At 35.5% G+C, this 16,625-nt stretch overlaps 1 protein-coding gene across 3 annotated transcripts in view; it reads right to left on the bottom strand.

Annotated features, from left to right (window-relative positions):
* Positions 1 to 16,625, bottom strand: part of ZFAND4 (zinc finger AN1-type containing 4) — an 82,525-nt gene that overhangs the window by 37,793 nt on the left and 28,107 nt on the right. For 2 of the 3 annotated variants that reach the window (XM_019806994.2, XM_011233624.3), the window contains exons 3-4: positions 4,367 to 4,442; positions 2,177 to 2,244 (exon numbers count right to left, since the gene is read on the bottom strand). In XM_019806994.2, coding sequence (XP_019662553.2) covers positions 2,177 to 2,244; positions 4,367 to 4,442 — 144 coding nt within the window. The remainder of the gene's footprint in view (positions 1 to 2,176; positions 2,245 to 4,366; positions 4,443 to 16,625) is intronic. The other variant, XM_011233626.3, reaches the window with a different exon arrangement.

Below are 16,625 nucleotides of genomic sequence, written 5' to 3'. Positions count from 1 at the left end.
CTTTCCATAAAAGAAAAACCACTTTGATTTCATCCAGTATAACACACTGTATATATACCTTAAGATAAAATTTAGTTTTAGAAAGGATTTTTTATGTTGTTTTGAAAATGATTAATTCAAAAACAATTTTAAAAGCTAAATATTACTAAACTAGTAGTATTTTTTAAACCACAATTTTCAAGTAAGACTAAATAGCCAAAAAATATGGTTTCTCAAATACAACATGGAAAAGTTCTAGATCTGGGTATAGTTTTTATTCTTCACAAAGTTTTCAATGACGTATGGAGATAACAGCAAGCTTTTAATTTTAAAGAAGCTGATTCAATAAAAGCAAAATTATTAAATACATAATTAAAATATTAAAAAAGACAAGTTCTCCTTGCTGATTTTTCAATTTACAAACAAGGCATAGAAAGCTGTAGGGGAAAAAAGTATTACAAAGCTTCACCTACCTAAGGATAGCACTTTCATTTTCATTTCTCAAAAAGTAAAAAAAATAAAATAAAATAAAATAAAATAAAACTCCCACCCATATATTTTTAACTCAAAATCTATTGTACTTACACTTCTCCTCATAAACATAAAATAATTCTGGTCCTCATAAGAAAAGCACATGTTCCGATAAAACACCCTGGTTTAAAGACAATACTATACACAAATAACCAACTTTCAAAATTTTATAACAGTGGAATTAACATGTCATTAAACACTGTATAATTCTATCTTATCATAATGGCTCCGTAAACACTTTAGGTTTCTTGGGAATCCTGGATGGCTCAGTCAGTTAAGCGCCTGCCTTCAGCTCAGGTCATGATCCCAGGGTCTTGGGATCGAGTCCCACATTGGGCTCCTTGCTCGGTGGGGAGCCTGCTTCTCCCTCTCCCTCTCCCTCTGCCTGCCATTCCCCCTGCTCATGCTCTCTCTCTCTCTCTCTCTGACAAATAAATAAATAAAATCTTAAACACTTTAGGGTTCTTACACTATTCTCAGACTTGGTAGCATAAATCACCTTATGTCACATAGGATAATTTTATAAGTCCAATTTATAGAATTTCTGATATTAGGAGTGCTAGTTAACCAACTCCAACATTACTACCTTTGTTTTTTTCTAACCTATCCAGAACGGTTCAACAACTAAAGTAACATATCTCACAAAATCCTCCTGAAGTAGCTAGGAAAAAGATAATAAGCCCCATTTTCTAACAAAAATTATGAAACAGAGATAAAATTTGACTTGTGGAAGAAATAAACCAGCAGTAGAATCAATACTTAACCTTAGTCTTCTGGTTAGTAAAGGATCAAACAAATATGAAGCCCTTTCCCAAATGAGGCCCAAAGAGCAGGACTGCTCTGAGCAGTCTAAGGATCCCTCTTCTTGGTAGGGATTCATGTGACATACCTGAATCAGGAACCAATGTGAACACTCCCGGTTTTTCCCATGCTTAGAATTCTCTTATTAATCAAGTCTCTGCTCACATCGCCTTTTCCAAGGCCCTTCCACAATCATCCTCCTAGTATCCTACTTCCACAGACACTGTCACACTCCCCTATTTCCTCCATAACACTTATAAGTGCCTGATATGACATCAAATCTTTACATGTTTAGTATGGACACTGTCGGTAAGCAGAAACTTTTTCTTCCATGGAACACTATATTGAACATCTAGTAGATACATAAAATATATTTGTTAAATGAATGAAAGACCTCCAGAGACTGCCCACATTCTGAAAAAGGATTCAACAGGGCCTCAATAATATCTTTGAAACCCAAATGCATCACAAACCAGGCTAATGGGCAACTTTAGAATTTTCTCTAACAATCATTACATCCAGAGTTGGAGACTCAGTGGGTAAAAAAAGCAACAAACTGTTATGAACTTAAACACAACGATAGCAACATATTTACACAATGCTACTCATTTCCATTCCCTCTACTGGTAAGGTTTATTTTTAAATATCCCTGGATTGAATCAGGAATCAGGAAATTTTTCTGAAACATGAGTTCCTTCTGCGCATTTACACTTTAAAGAACAATGCTTAGAAAAACAAATGTTCTTAAAAGACATAATAGCAGAAAGAGAACCTGATTAAAACTTGAGACTATAAAAATACCAACTGGCTTAAAAATTATTATTGTCAAATTGCTTTAATGTACATGATATTAACAAATGCCTACCTCTTCTAGTATTTATAGGTCCACCACGCATAGCCAATACCAGCTTCAAGGTACAACCTTCTGATATGCTGTAAACAGAAAAACACACCATCATTATCAAAGTGCATTCCATGTTAGACATATACATAATTAAGTGCTAGTTGATCAGGCACAGTACTTACCCTCTATCATATAAAAAAGATGCAGCAAAATGCATAAATATAAAATGTTAATTACTTGTATAAATAATGAAAAAATGAATAAGTTCTCATAAGCTTTAAATATGATACAACACCTCAGTTTAGCCTCTTCATTTCACATGTAAAGAAAAAGAGGCCCTAAGAAGAAAAGAAGTTTGTCCAAGATGCAAAGTGTTAGAAAACAGATCTATTTAATAAAATTGAAAATAGAAAACTAGCACACCTACAAGATCTACACGATCTCCCAAATCCCAGTGCTCTTCCAGATATTTCATATTATCTCTGACCCTTTTGTTCTTAAGAGTGAAGAAGTGTACGAAAAAAAGACGAAAGTCAAATAGTATGTCTGCAATCACTGGTGCACACAGTGTCACTTAATAGAAGAAGGGCTTGACGAAAAATGAAAGACTTGGTGAAGAGCAAAACTCTCTTACCCAATATTGTTTTTTTTCATCTTTATCAAGTGTATTTTATTTACTTTTTACTTTTTTATTTTTTAGTTTTTAATTTTAATTCCAGTGTAATTAATAGTGTTATATTAGTTTCAGATGTACAATATAATGATTCAACAATTCAATGCATTACTCAGTGCTCATCATGAGACGTGTCCTTTTAACCCCCTTCACCTATTTTACCCATCCCCCCACCCAGCTCTTCTCTGGTAACCACCAATTTGTTCCCTATAGTTAAGAGTCTATTTCTTGGTTTGTCTCTTTTTTTTCCTTTGCTAATTTTTTTTTTTTGTTTTTAAATTCCACATGAGTGAAATCATACAGTATTTACATTTCTCTGACTTATTTCACTTAGCATTTTACTCTCTAGCTCCACCCATGTCACTGCAAAGGGCATGATTTCATTCTTTTTATGGTAGAAAAATACTCCATTGTATATATACACCACATCTTCTTTATCCTTTCATCTACCAATGGACACTTGGGGTGCTTCCATAATTTGGCTATTGCAGATAATGCCACTATAAACATAGGGGTGCATGTATCCCCAACACCCATTGTTTCTTGTGTTGTTAATTTTAGCCATTCTAAAAGGTGTGAGGTGACATCTCACTGTAGTTTTGATTTGCACTTCCCTGATGATGAGTGATACTGAGCATCTTTCCATATGTCTGTTGGCCATCTAGATGTCTTCTTTGGAGAAATACCTGTTCTTTAATTGGATCATTCGGTTTTGGGGTGTTGAATTGTGTGAGTTTTTTTATATATTTTGGATACTAACCCTTTATCGGATATGTCATTTGCAAACGTCTCCCATTCAGTAAGTTGCTTTTAGTTTCATTGATTATTTCCTTCGCTGTGCAGAAGCTTTTTATTTTGATGTAGTCCCAACAGTTTATTTTTGCCTTTATTTCCCTTGCCTCAGGAGACATGCCTTAGAAAAATGTTGCTACAGCTGATGTCAGAGAAATTGCTGCCTGTGCTCTTTTCTAGGATTTTTATTCTTACCCAATATTCTTGTAAAAATGAAAGGAAAAGGAAAGCAACCAAGTGGGAATGGGTCAATATTTAAAAAAAAAAAGAGCACAAGGCAAGGTCAAAAGAGGGGGATCTAAAAAGGCAGGGGATACATAACTTGGTGTGAATAATGAATAAAACAAAGAATGAAAGGATAAGGATCAGGCAGTTTGGAGTACTGAGCCAACATATATTAAGGTTCAGGATTTACAATTAAATCAAGGGGTCACAACTATTCAGAAGAGACATGAGGGGCGCCTGGGTGGTGCAGTCGTTGGGCATCTGCCTTTGGCTCAGGGTGTGATCCTGGTGTTCCGGGATTGAGCCCCACATCGGGCTCCTCCACTGGGAGCCTGCTTCTTCCTCTCCCACTCTCCCTGCTTGTGTTCCCTCTCTCGCTGGCTGTCTCTAATAAATGAATAAATAAATCTTTTAAAAAAAAAAAAGAAGAGACATGATTCAAGGATTCAGAAGAAAAAGCCTGATATATGGAGTTGTAATACTAAGCATCTATAAAACAGCTAATATGTAATTACACTCACTTGTAGTCATTCAAGCAATAATCATCTTCAAGTTCCATGTTATTCCAAATTAAGTGCTGCTGACAGATGGGAATACCTTAGGGGAAGGTTATAAAAATATGGTTACAAATTCAAAAGAGTCTTTGAAAGAGTATGATACAAAGTTCTTTTATTAAAGAACTACTAATAATAATAAATTAAACACGCTTCTAAATTCAATGTTAGGTGCTTAGCTAAAATTGACAGAATCATAGGTAAAAGCTATAGTTAAAAGTAAATGGAATCCAATCCACTTACTTTAGAACAGTGTTTTAGTAACTCTCTATTCTTGAAGCAAAGTATAACATTAGGGAGCCCTTTAAAAGACAAATATCATGAAATCAGCCCTGAAGAATTTAAGATTTAAGGCCTAGAAGACTGTTCTCAATGCTACAAAGTACAGTCTTCATTCAGTTATATGCAGTTTGTTGAAAGTATATTGTGAGCAGGGGTGGGGGGTAAAATGGGTGAAGGTAGTTAAAATGTACAAAACTCTCAGCTATAAAATAATTAGGTCATAAAATATATAAAATAAAGTAGAACATGGGGACTATAGTTAATACTACTGTATACCTGAAAGGTGCTATGAGACTAGATCTTAAAAGTTTTCATCACAAGAAAAAAATTTTGTAACTATGTATGGTGATAACATGAGTTAACAAGACTCATTATGGTGATCACCTCTCAATAAATATAAATATTGAATCATTATGTTGTACATCCAAAATGTCAATTATATCTAAGTTTAAAAATACAGAACATTTGGGGCGCCTGGGTGGCTCAGTCATTAAGCATCTGCCTTGGGCTCAGGGCGTGATCCCGGCGTTCTGGGATAGAGCCCCACATCAGGCTCCTCTGCTGGGAGCCTGCTTCTTCCTCTCCCACTCCCCCTGCTTGTGTTCCCTCTCTCGTTGTCTCTCTCTCCATCAAATAAATAAATAAAATATTTTTAAAAAATAGAACATTTAATTTAGTTTACTGTCTTTTGGGGGGAGGTGTATTCCTAAAATGTGTTCCCAGAGTAACATTATTTAGTGATTAACACGGCATCTTTCATAACTCTTCTGAATGGAAGTCATTAATCTTGAAAAGGGGCAGAAAATATAATTTCCAATATAAACATTGATGTACTAGAAAATTCCTTCCACTTCAGTATTTGTATGTGATTATATATTAACATGTTCTTTTGTAGAGTCTGAACACTAATTACAGAATAATTTAATATTTGAAAAAAAATTATGTTGTGGATAATTTTCGATGTTGAAAATTATAGTCTTGTACAAGACAGTTTATTTGCATTTCTGTGGTGTTAAAGAAGTATTAAGGAAGATTCCATTCTCTAGCATAATTAACCTTTTTTTCTTTTTTTTTTTCACAGTACACATTAGAATTCCCAGAATATTTGGACTATACTAGTCAGAGAATGAGTATTATCTACTCAATAGAACATTTCATTGATACTGATATTGATGAAAATCTTTTTTTAATATCTCATATACTGCCTTCTTAAACTACTTTTTCTTATGATACTAAAACTTCACTAGAATAATAACAGTGGTGGGGCCCCCGGATGGCTCAGCTGGTTAAGCATCTGCCTATTGATTTTGGCTCAGGACATGATCTCAGGGTCTTGAGATCGAGCCCTGCATCCGGCTTTGTGCTCAGCGTGGAGTCTGCTTGTCCCTCTCCCTCTGCTCCTCCTGCTGCTTGTGCCCTCTCTTTCTCTCTAATAAATAAATAAATAAATAAAATCTTTTAAAAATAAAAATAACAACAGTGGTATGTATGCTAGTATTCATTATTATAAGCCAAGCACTGTAAAAGTGCTTGACTTCTATTATCACAATTTAACTGCAACCACAATCTTGTGAAGTGGGCATCAATATTATGTTCACGTCACAGGTTATAAAACTGTAGTACTGAGGGGCGCCTGGGTGGCTCATCGGATTAAGTGTTCAACTCTCGATTTCAGCTCAGGTCATGCTCTCAGGGGTGTGAGATCAAGCCCTGTATCCGGCTCCATGCTGACCATGGAATCTACTTGAGATTCTCTCTGTCTCCCTCTGCCCCTCTTCCCTCCCCTCTTTAAAAAAATGAATAAATAAAACTGAATACTGAGAGAATGACACACAGAGTAGGTGGATTTGAGATCTGAAGCCCCCGCAGGCCAACTCCAGAAACTGGACTCTTAACCTTTATGCTAATCAGCTTCCAGAAAATCAGCCTTCATAAAAGCAAAAGTAGCTGTCTGGTGATGGTTCAATAGTACTGCCTATTAGAAGACCTGGATATCTACTAAACGTTTACTAAATGTTCCAAAAGATCATCATGAAATACAGCCCATGGGGGTTCAGAGGGTGGATATAAATATATCTCTCAAATGAAACAGTTTACTTCATTTTGCTTCCAGCTAAAAAAGAACACTAGTTAAGGAAAAGGCTTTTAAACTAGAAATTATTTTACGCCAAAAGTATTTTATGTTTTTAACAAATTGGAAATGTGCCTGGATCAACTCTTCTATCAGAAACATAGGATTTCCTCAGCATAATTACGTAAAGCAATTTCTACAGGTATACCCTGTTTACGTTCAACCAACATCGTAGAGTATTACTTTCTAATGGAAACTTTAAACTAGATTGAAGACACAGTCGTAACACTGCTTAGACACACATAACTCCTGTAAACACTTTAAATGAACTGAGCCATCATTTAGCAGGCTAAAAAAATATAAGGATAGCAGGCAGGCAAGACAGAGTGAAAGAAGCATCCAAGACTGAGCTGTGGTCCTGATGGCTACCTGAGTTGCTGAATGACTCTGCAGAGATTATCAACCTCTGTGAACCTCAGTGTCCTCTCTTGCACATTAAAAAACACTAGGGTTCTTTCTACCATACACACTTTTAAAATCTCAAATATACAGAGCTAACCAATTTGGCTTTAAGACAGCATTGCCAGATTTAGCAAATAAAAACCTGGCAACCCTATTTAAGTATGGCCCTTTGCCTTTAAACCTCAACTCATTTCTTGTACAACTAAATCCAGAAAAATTAATTCCTATAAAACAAACATGTCTTCCCAAAAAAACAGATTACATATATAAAAATTTTGTATTTAGTGTTATAAAATATCTTACAAATTAAAATGTAACTTTATTATAAAAATAATAGTCATTTGTGAAAAGTAGACAACACAGAAATATATAAAAGAAAATAAAAACTACATATAATCCTAAACCCAGTCGAATCTATTCTTAACATTTTGGGTATATTTCCTCTTAAAACTTTTTTAAATAGGAATGGGAACAAATTTTGTGAGTTGTATTATAAACTGCTTTTTTCACTTAACATAATATGTACATTTTTCACATCAGTAAATAAAATATACATAGTGTTTAGTGACTGGATGGTACTCCAATATGTTTCTGTCATAACTTATTTACCCAGTCTCCTAATAAGAGATATATTCACCCATCCAATTTTTCACTATTATAAATGAACCTGTGATAGTGATATATGAGTGTGAGTTCATTTGCAAATATGTGTGTATTTTTTTTAAGTAGGCTCTATGCCCAGTGCAGGGCTTGAACTCACAACCCTGAGACCAAGGCCTGAGATCAAGAGTTGGATGCTCCATCGACTGAGCCACCCAGGCGCCCCTGTGTGTGTGTGTGTGTATTAATCTGCTTGGGCTGCTCTAACAAAATACCATGAACTGGGAGGCTTAAACAACAGAATTTTACTTCTCATAGCTATGGAGGCTGGAAAGTTCAAGAAAGTTCAAGATCAAGTTTCTGGCAAAGTAGGTTTCATTCTACTTTTTTTTTTTTTTTTTTGGCTTCCTATGTGCTTCTTTGTGAGTGTACATAGAAAGAAAGGGAGCTCTCGATGTCTCTTCTTAATAAGGGCACTAATCCCAACACAGGGTACCCTCATGACCTCATCAACCCTCATGCCTCTTCTAACCCTAACAGTAAGTCAAACATATTTCTTCAGTCATTTTTTAAAGAATTTGCATGCAGATACTATGTGTTTGAAAGCATAGTCATATCTGCATTTAGGAACTAAACCAGAATCAAGAAAACTTATAGATAATTAAAGACAATCTAGCTCCCATCTCCCAACATTTCCTCCCAAAACAATAAGAACAAATGAAAGGTAATGAATCTACACAGAAACCATGCCCTTCACCTTTCTCTCTTGAAGAGAGAAAATGTCCAAACTTCAAAGTAAATGGGAATAAAAGGGGGCAATCACACAATCCTAACGAGCAAAGTATCATGCTCCTAGCCCTTAAGGTCTGACAGAAAAATTTCAGAGAAGTAAGAGATGGAAACTAGTGACAGTATATAAACTGAATATGAAACTAGCATGAGGAAGAAGAAACCATTCTAAGACTGAAAAGTCGACAAAAAGGACCCAGTATATCACAGCCCTGACTACAAGGAAGGGACTTTGAAGGAAACGATTTGAAGGACCTTCTGTGAGAGGCAAAAAAAAAAAAAAAAAAAAAAAANAAAAAAAAAAAAAAAAGAGGAAGATTGTGTTTTAGTAAACCAGTGGTCAGGGACCAATGGGGGGTGGAGAGCAAGTGATGAAAACTGAACAGTTTTGCAAGATAAAAGAGAACCACAAAACTGGAGGGTTCATAACTCCCTCCAACTTGCATCACCTTAGAACAAATATAAACCATCTACTAAAATAATCTGCACATTGCTGTACTGACAGAAGAGATCATCATGAAACAGTATCTATGAAGCACTCCGTACCACAAAAACCAACAAGAGAAAAATTAACAAATCCATACAGAGTTAATGATAATAATAATTAAAAGTTATATTAAGAATCAAACATTTTGGGGGGCGCCTGGGTGGCACAGCGGTTAAGCGTCTGCCTTCGGCTCAGGGCGTGATCCCGGCGTTCTGGGATCGAGCCCCACATCAGGCTCCTCTGCTATGAGTCTGCTTCTTCCTCTCCCACTCCCCCTGCTTGTGTTCCCTCTCTTGCTGGCTGTCTCTCTCTCTGTCAAATAAATAAATAAAATCTTTAAAAAAAAAAAAAAAGAATCAAACATTTTGGGGCGCCTGGGTGGCTCAATCGGTTAAGCATCTGCCTTCAACTCAGGTCAGGATCCCGGGTCCTGGGATCGAGTCCCACACATCAGGCTCCTTGCTCAGCAGGGAGCCTGCTTCTCTCTCTGCCTGCTGCTCTTCCTGCTTGTGCTCGCTCTCTCTCTCTCTCTCTGACAAATAAATAAATAAAATATTTAAAAAAAACAGATAAAACAGATCATTGTATAGAAAAACAGTGCCTGAAAAATATTAAACATTGTGCAACTGCTTGTTGAAAAAAAAAAAGTAGACTTGAACAAAACAGAAAAAGAAGTTTGTTTTTAGATAGAATAATTCAACACTATAAAGATATCAGTTCTACCTAAATTAATTTATAAATTTAATGAATCATTCTAAAACTACCAATCTCTTTAAGAGTAAGACAAGGCAACACAAGCTAAAAGAAAAACATGCAATAGCCAGAAAAAAAATACCAAAAATGAAAATCAATGAGTACTAGCTCCACCCGACATGGAAACATACTATAAAGCCTCTATAATTAAAGGTGTGAGACTGACAGAAAGCCCAAAACAGACCCAACTACAGATGATAAAGGTGGTATCTCAAATCACTCAGGCAAAAATGGACTTTTAAAATAAATGGTGCTGTAATAACTGTAGTCATTTGGAGAAAGAAAATTAGATTCATAGCTAATGCTGTATATAAGAATAAACAACAATAAAAACAAACTGCAAATGAATCAAAGATCTAAATGTAAAAAATGAAACTATATAAATACTACAAGAAAACATGGATGAATTGCTCTTTAACTGTGGTGCAAAGAAAGGTTTATCCTAATTATGACTCAAAATGCAAAGTCAATAAGAGATTGATAAATTTGCTTGAACTTTTTTTTCACATGCAAAAAATTTTTTAATTGCCTGAGACAGAAACCACTATAAAAAAAGTTAGAGGTGCTGAGTGGCTCAGTCAGTTAAGTGTCCAACTCTTGGTTTCAGCTCAGGTCATGACCTCATGGGTCCTAAGACTGAGCCCTATGTCTGATTCTACCCTCAGTGGGGAGTCTGCTTGAAGATTCTCTCTCTATGCCCCTCCCCCCACTCACACTCTCCCTCTTTCTCTCTCTGTCAAATAAATCTTTTTTAAAAAGTCAAAAAACAACTGAGAAATTAGGAGAAAATATGTGTAACATATACCAGAGACATAAAACTAATATCCTTAATATATAATGAACTTTTAAAAATTGTGGGACAAGGACCAAAACCCAATAGAAAAATAGGTAAAAGACATGAGAAAGCAATTTACCATCAAATATGTAAAAACAGCCCTTAAACATATGAATAAAATGTTCTAATAATTAGAGAAGAACAAATTAAAAGAACACACTCAATTGGCAAAAATTTTAAAGTATGACAACATTTTCTGTTGGCAAGGCTTGGGTAATTAGGCATTTTTATATGTTGCTGTGGGAATACAAACTGGTACAACCATTCTGGAAAGGAATTTGACAATACCTAACAAAACTACATATTCACTTACTTTTTGATCTAGCAATCACAATTTTAGTAATCTACCCTGATGACATACATATAACATACAAAAATATATATGCACAAGGTTATCCATTGTAGAGCCACTAAAAATAGCAAATTACTGGAAACAACCTAGATGCTATACAGAGAAAGATGGTTGAATAAACTATCATATATTCACGCAGTGGAGCACTACACAGATGTAAAGAAAAAATACTATAAAGAAAAGTGAATGAGAAATACTTCTATGAACTGATTTGGAGTGCTATCTAATGTACATTATTAAGTATAAAAAGCAAAATACAAAAGACTGTCTAGAGTATGTTATCATTCATGTTAGAAGAAAATATATTAAAATATACATGTTTTAAAATAAAAACATAGAGGATAAATCAGAAACTAATAAGATTGGTTATCCAGTGGATGGGTGGGATGGGGTGGAAAGAATGTGTAAAAGGAAACAAGTAGCTGGGATGGAGGGTAGCAACACTTCTAAAATTTTTGTATAGCTCTGACTCTTGGAACCATGTTGATTGATGATTCACATCAACTCACCCCCTCCCAAATTCGTAATTAAAATAATTCAGGATGTGCAGAAACATAAAAATAAAACAAATAATAACAAATGAATATAACTATTACAAATGAAGGTGTGGGAAGAAAATAAAATAACCTCAGTAACTTCAGAAAACAGTGTTTTGATCATATATCATAAGCTACGGACAAAAAGAACTGCATACAAATTTACACTATAATTAGTAAGTTTGTTTCTTACAGAGATATGGGTTAGTGATTCTAAACTAATCTGTATATATATGCAAATTTGAGCAAACAAGTAGATATATTATGAATAATGTAAACCAAGTTTCTTACTGTGACAGAAAGAAATTACAAATGGAAAAGGAATCAGCTAAAATAAACACTGTGGTGATAAACTGGAGATATCTGTATGAATTCACAGTTTTTAACATATCAGTTTGGATAGACACAGAAGTATGTGTATATATGTGTAGTAAATATACACATTTTCTATCTCTCTGTTATGATGGCCTAAAAGCAGTAACATGCCGATTGTAATGAGCACACTTAGTGCTTGAATCTTGGTTTCTAAATACCATTCATATGAAAGTAACCTTGGAGAAATGGCTGATGCCAGGATTGAGGAAGGGAAAATACAAGATGAACCTGGAATATCTCATGGTGCCAGGCAAGGCAAGGATATGCCTAAAAAATGATGGGGACATTTCAAAAGGGCATAAAAACTAATTTGGAGGTACTCCCAATAGTCAAATTTGGAACAATTTCAGCAACAAGATTAACCACAGTAATAGGTTATAATCCCTAGAATAAAATAAATATCCATGAGTCCATGCCGATATAGTTAAATAATTGGATAAACAGGTAACATTTCCTTATAGTAGAATGCCAATAAATGCAGAGGGAATAAGGGAAACAGAAAAATCATCATCAGGCAAATCCTACAGTAACAAGTCAGACTTGTGGTTTTTGGTCCAGCATGTAATGAGCTTGGAAGTCACCTCTCCATCCTGAAAACAAGTAAAAAGCTAAACGAACTAAAAAAATCAAAGACTTGTAGTGAATCTGTCTCAAAGAAATAAGGTCACAGGGAAAACCATTACTCCCAAAACTAGAGAGGTAGGTGAATACTAGAAAATCATAAACCAGAGCCAAAATCTCTACCAAGAACCAGTGGGTAAGAAAACCTTTAGTATAATTGATGAACTGCTGGAGGCTCAGTGTAGATAAGTATGAGAGCTAAAAACTCCTGGAGACCCAGTCATGGAGGGTCCCCACACTTTGTAAGTTTTACCTCCAAGAGCTTGACCAGGTTCTTACAGTGACTATCAAAGAAACACATCTTACTGCTTCCAGCAAGGGAAGGGAAAAAGTAACCAGTCTGAAATATGCCAGAGCATTCTGTTCTTAACAAGGCTCGCCCTCAGGAGAAACTATTTTACCAGAGCCTAATCTGCTGGGGTTTTATCAGACTCTAACTGATCTGAGGAAAAGGAAATATACAACTTCAGTCCATTCTAGCCTTGCATATGAGAGTAAGGGAAACACCGAACTCCAGCCTGCTCTAGCATTCCATGTGGAGGAAGGCAAATATTTAACTTCAGCTCACTCTAGCCATCCTGTGCCACCTGAGAGGAGAGAGGGAGAAAGAGGGAGAGAGTAACAGTAACTAGTGAAGGCCAGGGGCACAGGTTCAACAAAAGACTGAGACCTCATCACAGGACTGTAGAAAGCTTCCCCATACCCCATCTTACTCCACACCTTACCACATCCTACTAAAGGTCTATTAACAGCAGTCCTTTTACCAAGTACATCAGGTATGGCTACCAAGAATAACAAAGCCTACTAAAAGGCAAAAAACAGTTTGAAGAAACAGAGCAAGCACCAGAACCAAACTCACGTAGGGCAAGGAAGGTGAAATTATCAGACTGGAAATGTTAAAACTACTGTGATTATTTTGCTAAAAGCTCTAACAGGTAAGGGAGACAGCAAGCAAGAATAGTTTGGCAATATAAGCAGAGAGATGGAAATTCTAGGGGTGCCTGGGTGGCTCAGTTGGTTAAGTGTCTGCCTTCGGCCAGGTCATGATTCCCCGGTCCTGGGATCGAGCCCCACATCGGGCTCCTTGCTCAGCAGGGAGCCTGCTTCTCCCTCTCCCCCTGCTGCTCCCCCTGCTTGTGCCCTCTCTCTCTCTCTCTCTCTGTGTCACATAAGGAAATAAAATCTTAAAAAAGAAAAAAAAAGGAAATTCTAAGAAAGAAAAGGGAATGCTAGAGAGATAAATAACACTATAACAGAAAGGAAGAATGCCTTTGATGGGCGCATTAGTAGACTGGACACAGCTAAGGAAAGAATATCTGAGCCTGAGAATAATAAAGTAATACTATGAACAACTCCATGCCCATAAATTTGATGATGTAGATAAATAGACCAATTCTGTCCATACTAAACACACAAGAAATAAACATGTGAATATTCCTTTATCTATTAAAGATAAATAGAGTCAATAATTAATGACCTTCAAAAACAAAAAGCACTGAGGCCAGATTGTTTCATGGGTGAATTCTATCAGATATTTAAGAAAGAAATTGCCCAATTTTCTACAATCCACTCCAGAAGCAGATGGAATACTTCCTAATTCATTCTATGAGGCCAACATTACCCCAATACCAAAACCAGACAAAGACATTACAAGAAAACTACAGACCAATATCCCTTATGAACATAGATGAAAAAAAAAATCCTCAACAAAATATTAGCAAATCAAATTCAACAGTGTATAAAAAAGAATTACGCAAGGCTTGTTGATCATTCAAAAATCAATGTAGTCCATCAGGCTAATGAAGGAAAAATCCCATGATCATATCAACAGATGGAGAAAAAGCATTTGACAAAATCCAAAATTCATCCATGATAAAAATTCTCAGCAAACTAGAAAGAGAGGGGAACTTCAACTTGACAAAAATCCTATACACTTTGTGGTTTGAAATTTAAAGTTTTCCCACTAAGATCATGGATAAGGCAAAGATGTCCCCTTCTTATTACTGCTTTTCAATACTGAACTGCAAGTCCTGGCTAATGCCAGGATTAGCTAAATTCCTAGCTAAAACAATAAAAGGAAATAAAAGGTATACAGATAAGGAAGAAATAAAACCATCTTTGCAGATGACATGATTGTGCAGAAAATCTAAAGGAATCAACAACAACAATAACTATTAGAACTAAAAAGCAATTATAGCAAAATTGTAGGACACAGGTTAATATACTAAAGTCAATCATTTTTCTATATACCAGCAATTACCAAGTAGAATTTGAAATTAAAAATATATTGCCATTGGATAAAAACAGCTATATCTTAAAATATATACATAGGTTACCATCTACATTAGCACCTAATGAAAAACAGGTATAAATATAACCAAATATGTATAAAATCCATATGTGAAAAACCATAAAACTCTCAGGAAAGATTTCAAAGAAGAACTAAAAAAATAAAGAGATTCCATTTTCATGGATAGGAGAATATAATATTGTCAAAACGTCTGTTCTTCACAACTTTGTGGATATCAACTGACTGTAAGGTTTATATGGAGATGCAAAAAGCCCAGGATGGCCAACTCAATATGGAAGAACAGAGTTGGAGGACTGACACTACCTGACTTCAAGACTTACTATAAAGATACAGTAATCAGTACAGCATGGTAATTATGAAAGAATAGACAAACAGACCAACAGAACAGAGTACAGAGCCCAGAAATAAACCCACATAAATATTGTCAACTGATCTTTGATAAAGGAGCAAAGGCAATATAATGGAGCAAACAGTCTTTTCCACAAATGGTGTTGTAACAACTGAACGTCCACACGCAAAAGAAGAAGAAGAAGAAGAAAAAGAAGAAGAAGAAGAAGGAGGGGGAGGAGGAGGAGGAGAAGAAGCTAGACACATATCTTACTTACAACTCTCACAAAAATTAATTCAAAATACATTGGAGACCTAAATGTAAAATGCCAATTATAAAACTCTTAGATGATAACATGCTAAAAAACCTACCTGACCTTGGGTAGGATGATGACTTTTTTTTACTTACTTTTTAAAGTTAATATTTTCCCTTTTTTAAAAGATTTTATTTATTTTAGAGAGAGAGAGAGGAACATGAGTGGGGGGGAGCAGAGGGAGAGAGAGACTCTCAAGCAGACTCCCCACTGAGCATGGAGCCTGATGCAGGGCTCGATCCCATGACCCTGAGATCATGACCTGAGCCAAAACCAAGAGTCAGACACTTAACTGATGGAGCCACCCAGGCATCCCTGATGATGACTTTTTAGATACAATACCAAAAGCATGTTCCATGAAAGAAATAATTGATAAGCTAGACTTCATTAAAATTAATAACTTATGCTCCGCAAAAGACTGTCACAGAATGAGAAGACAAACCAGACTGGGAGAAAATACTTGTAAAGAGGCATATGTGATAGAAGACTCTTATTCAAATTATACAAAGAACTCTTAAAATGCAACAATAAGGAAACAAACAATATGGTTGGAATCATCTAGTATGTGGGCTTTTTTCCCAGTTAAAGACTTGACCAGACACTTTATCAAAGAAGATACAGATAGCAACCATTTGGAAAAATGTTCAATATATATCACTAGGGAAATGCAAATTAAAACAAGATACTACTACACACCTATAAGAATGGCCAAAATCCAAAACACTGACATCATCAAATGCTGGCAAGGATGTGAAGCAACAGGAACCCTCATTTGTTGCTGGTGGAGAATACAAAATGGTACAGCCACTTTGGCAGTTTCTTACAAAATTAAACATACACTTATCATATGATCCAGCAATCATACTCCTTGGTGTCTGCCCAAAAAAGTTAAAAACTTATGCCCACATAAAAGCCTTCACATGAATGTTTACAGCATCTTTATTCATAATCATCCAAACCTGGAGCAACCAAGATGTCCTTCACCAAGTGAATGGATAAACTGTGGTATATGCAGACAATGGAATATTATACAGTGCTATAAAGAAATGAACTATCAAGCCATGAAAAGACATGGAGGAAACTTAAATGCCTATTTTTAAGGGAAAGAATC

The sequence above is a fragment of the Ailuropoda melanoleuca genome, chromosome 6, assembly GCF_002007445.2.
Source record: "Ailuropoda melanoleuca isolate Jingjing chromosome 6, ASM200744v2, whole genome shotgun sequence".
In the NCBI taxonomy this organism is placed as follows: Eukaryota; Metazoa; Chordata; class Mammalia; order Carnivora; family Ursidae; genus Ailuropoda; species Ailuropoda melanoleuca.
The sequence above is the reverse complement of the archived record's forward strand: the minus strand, read 5'-3'. Positions and strand labels throughout refer to the sequence as shown.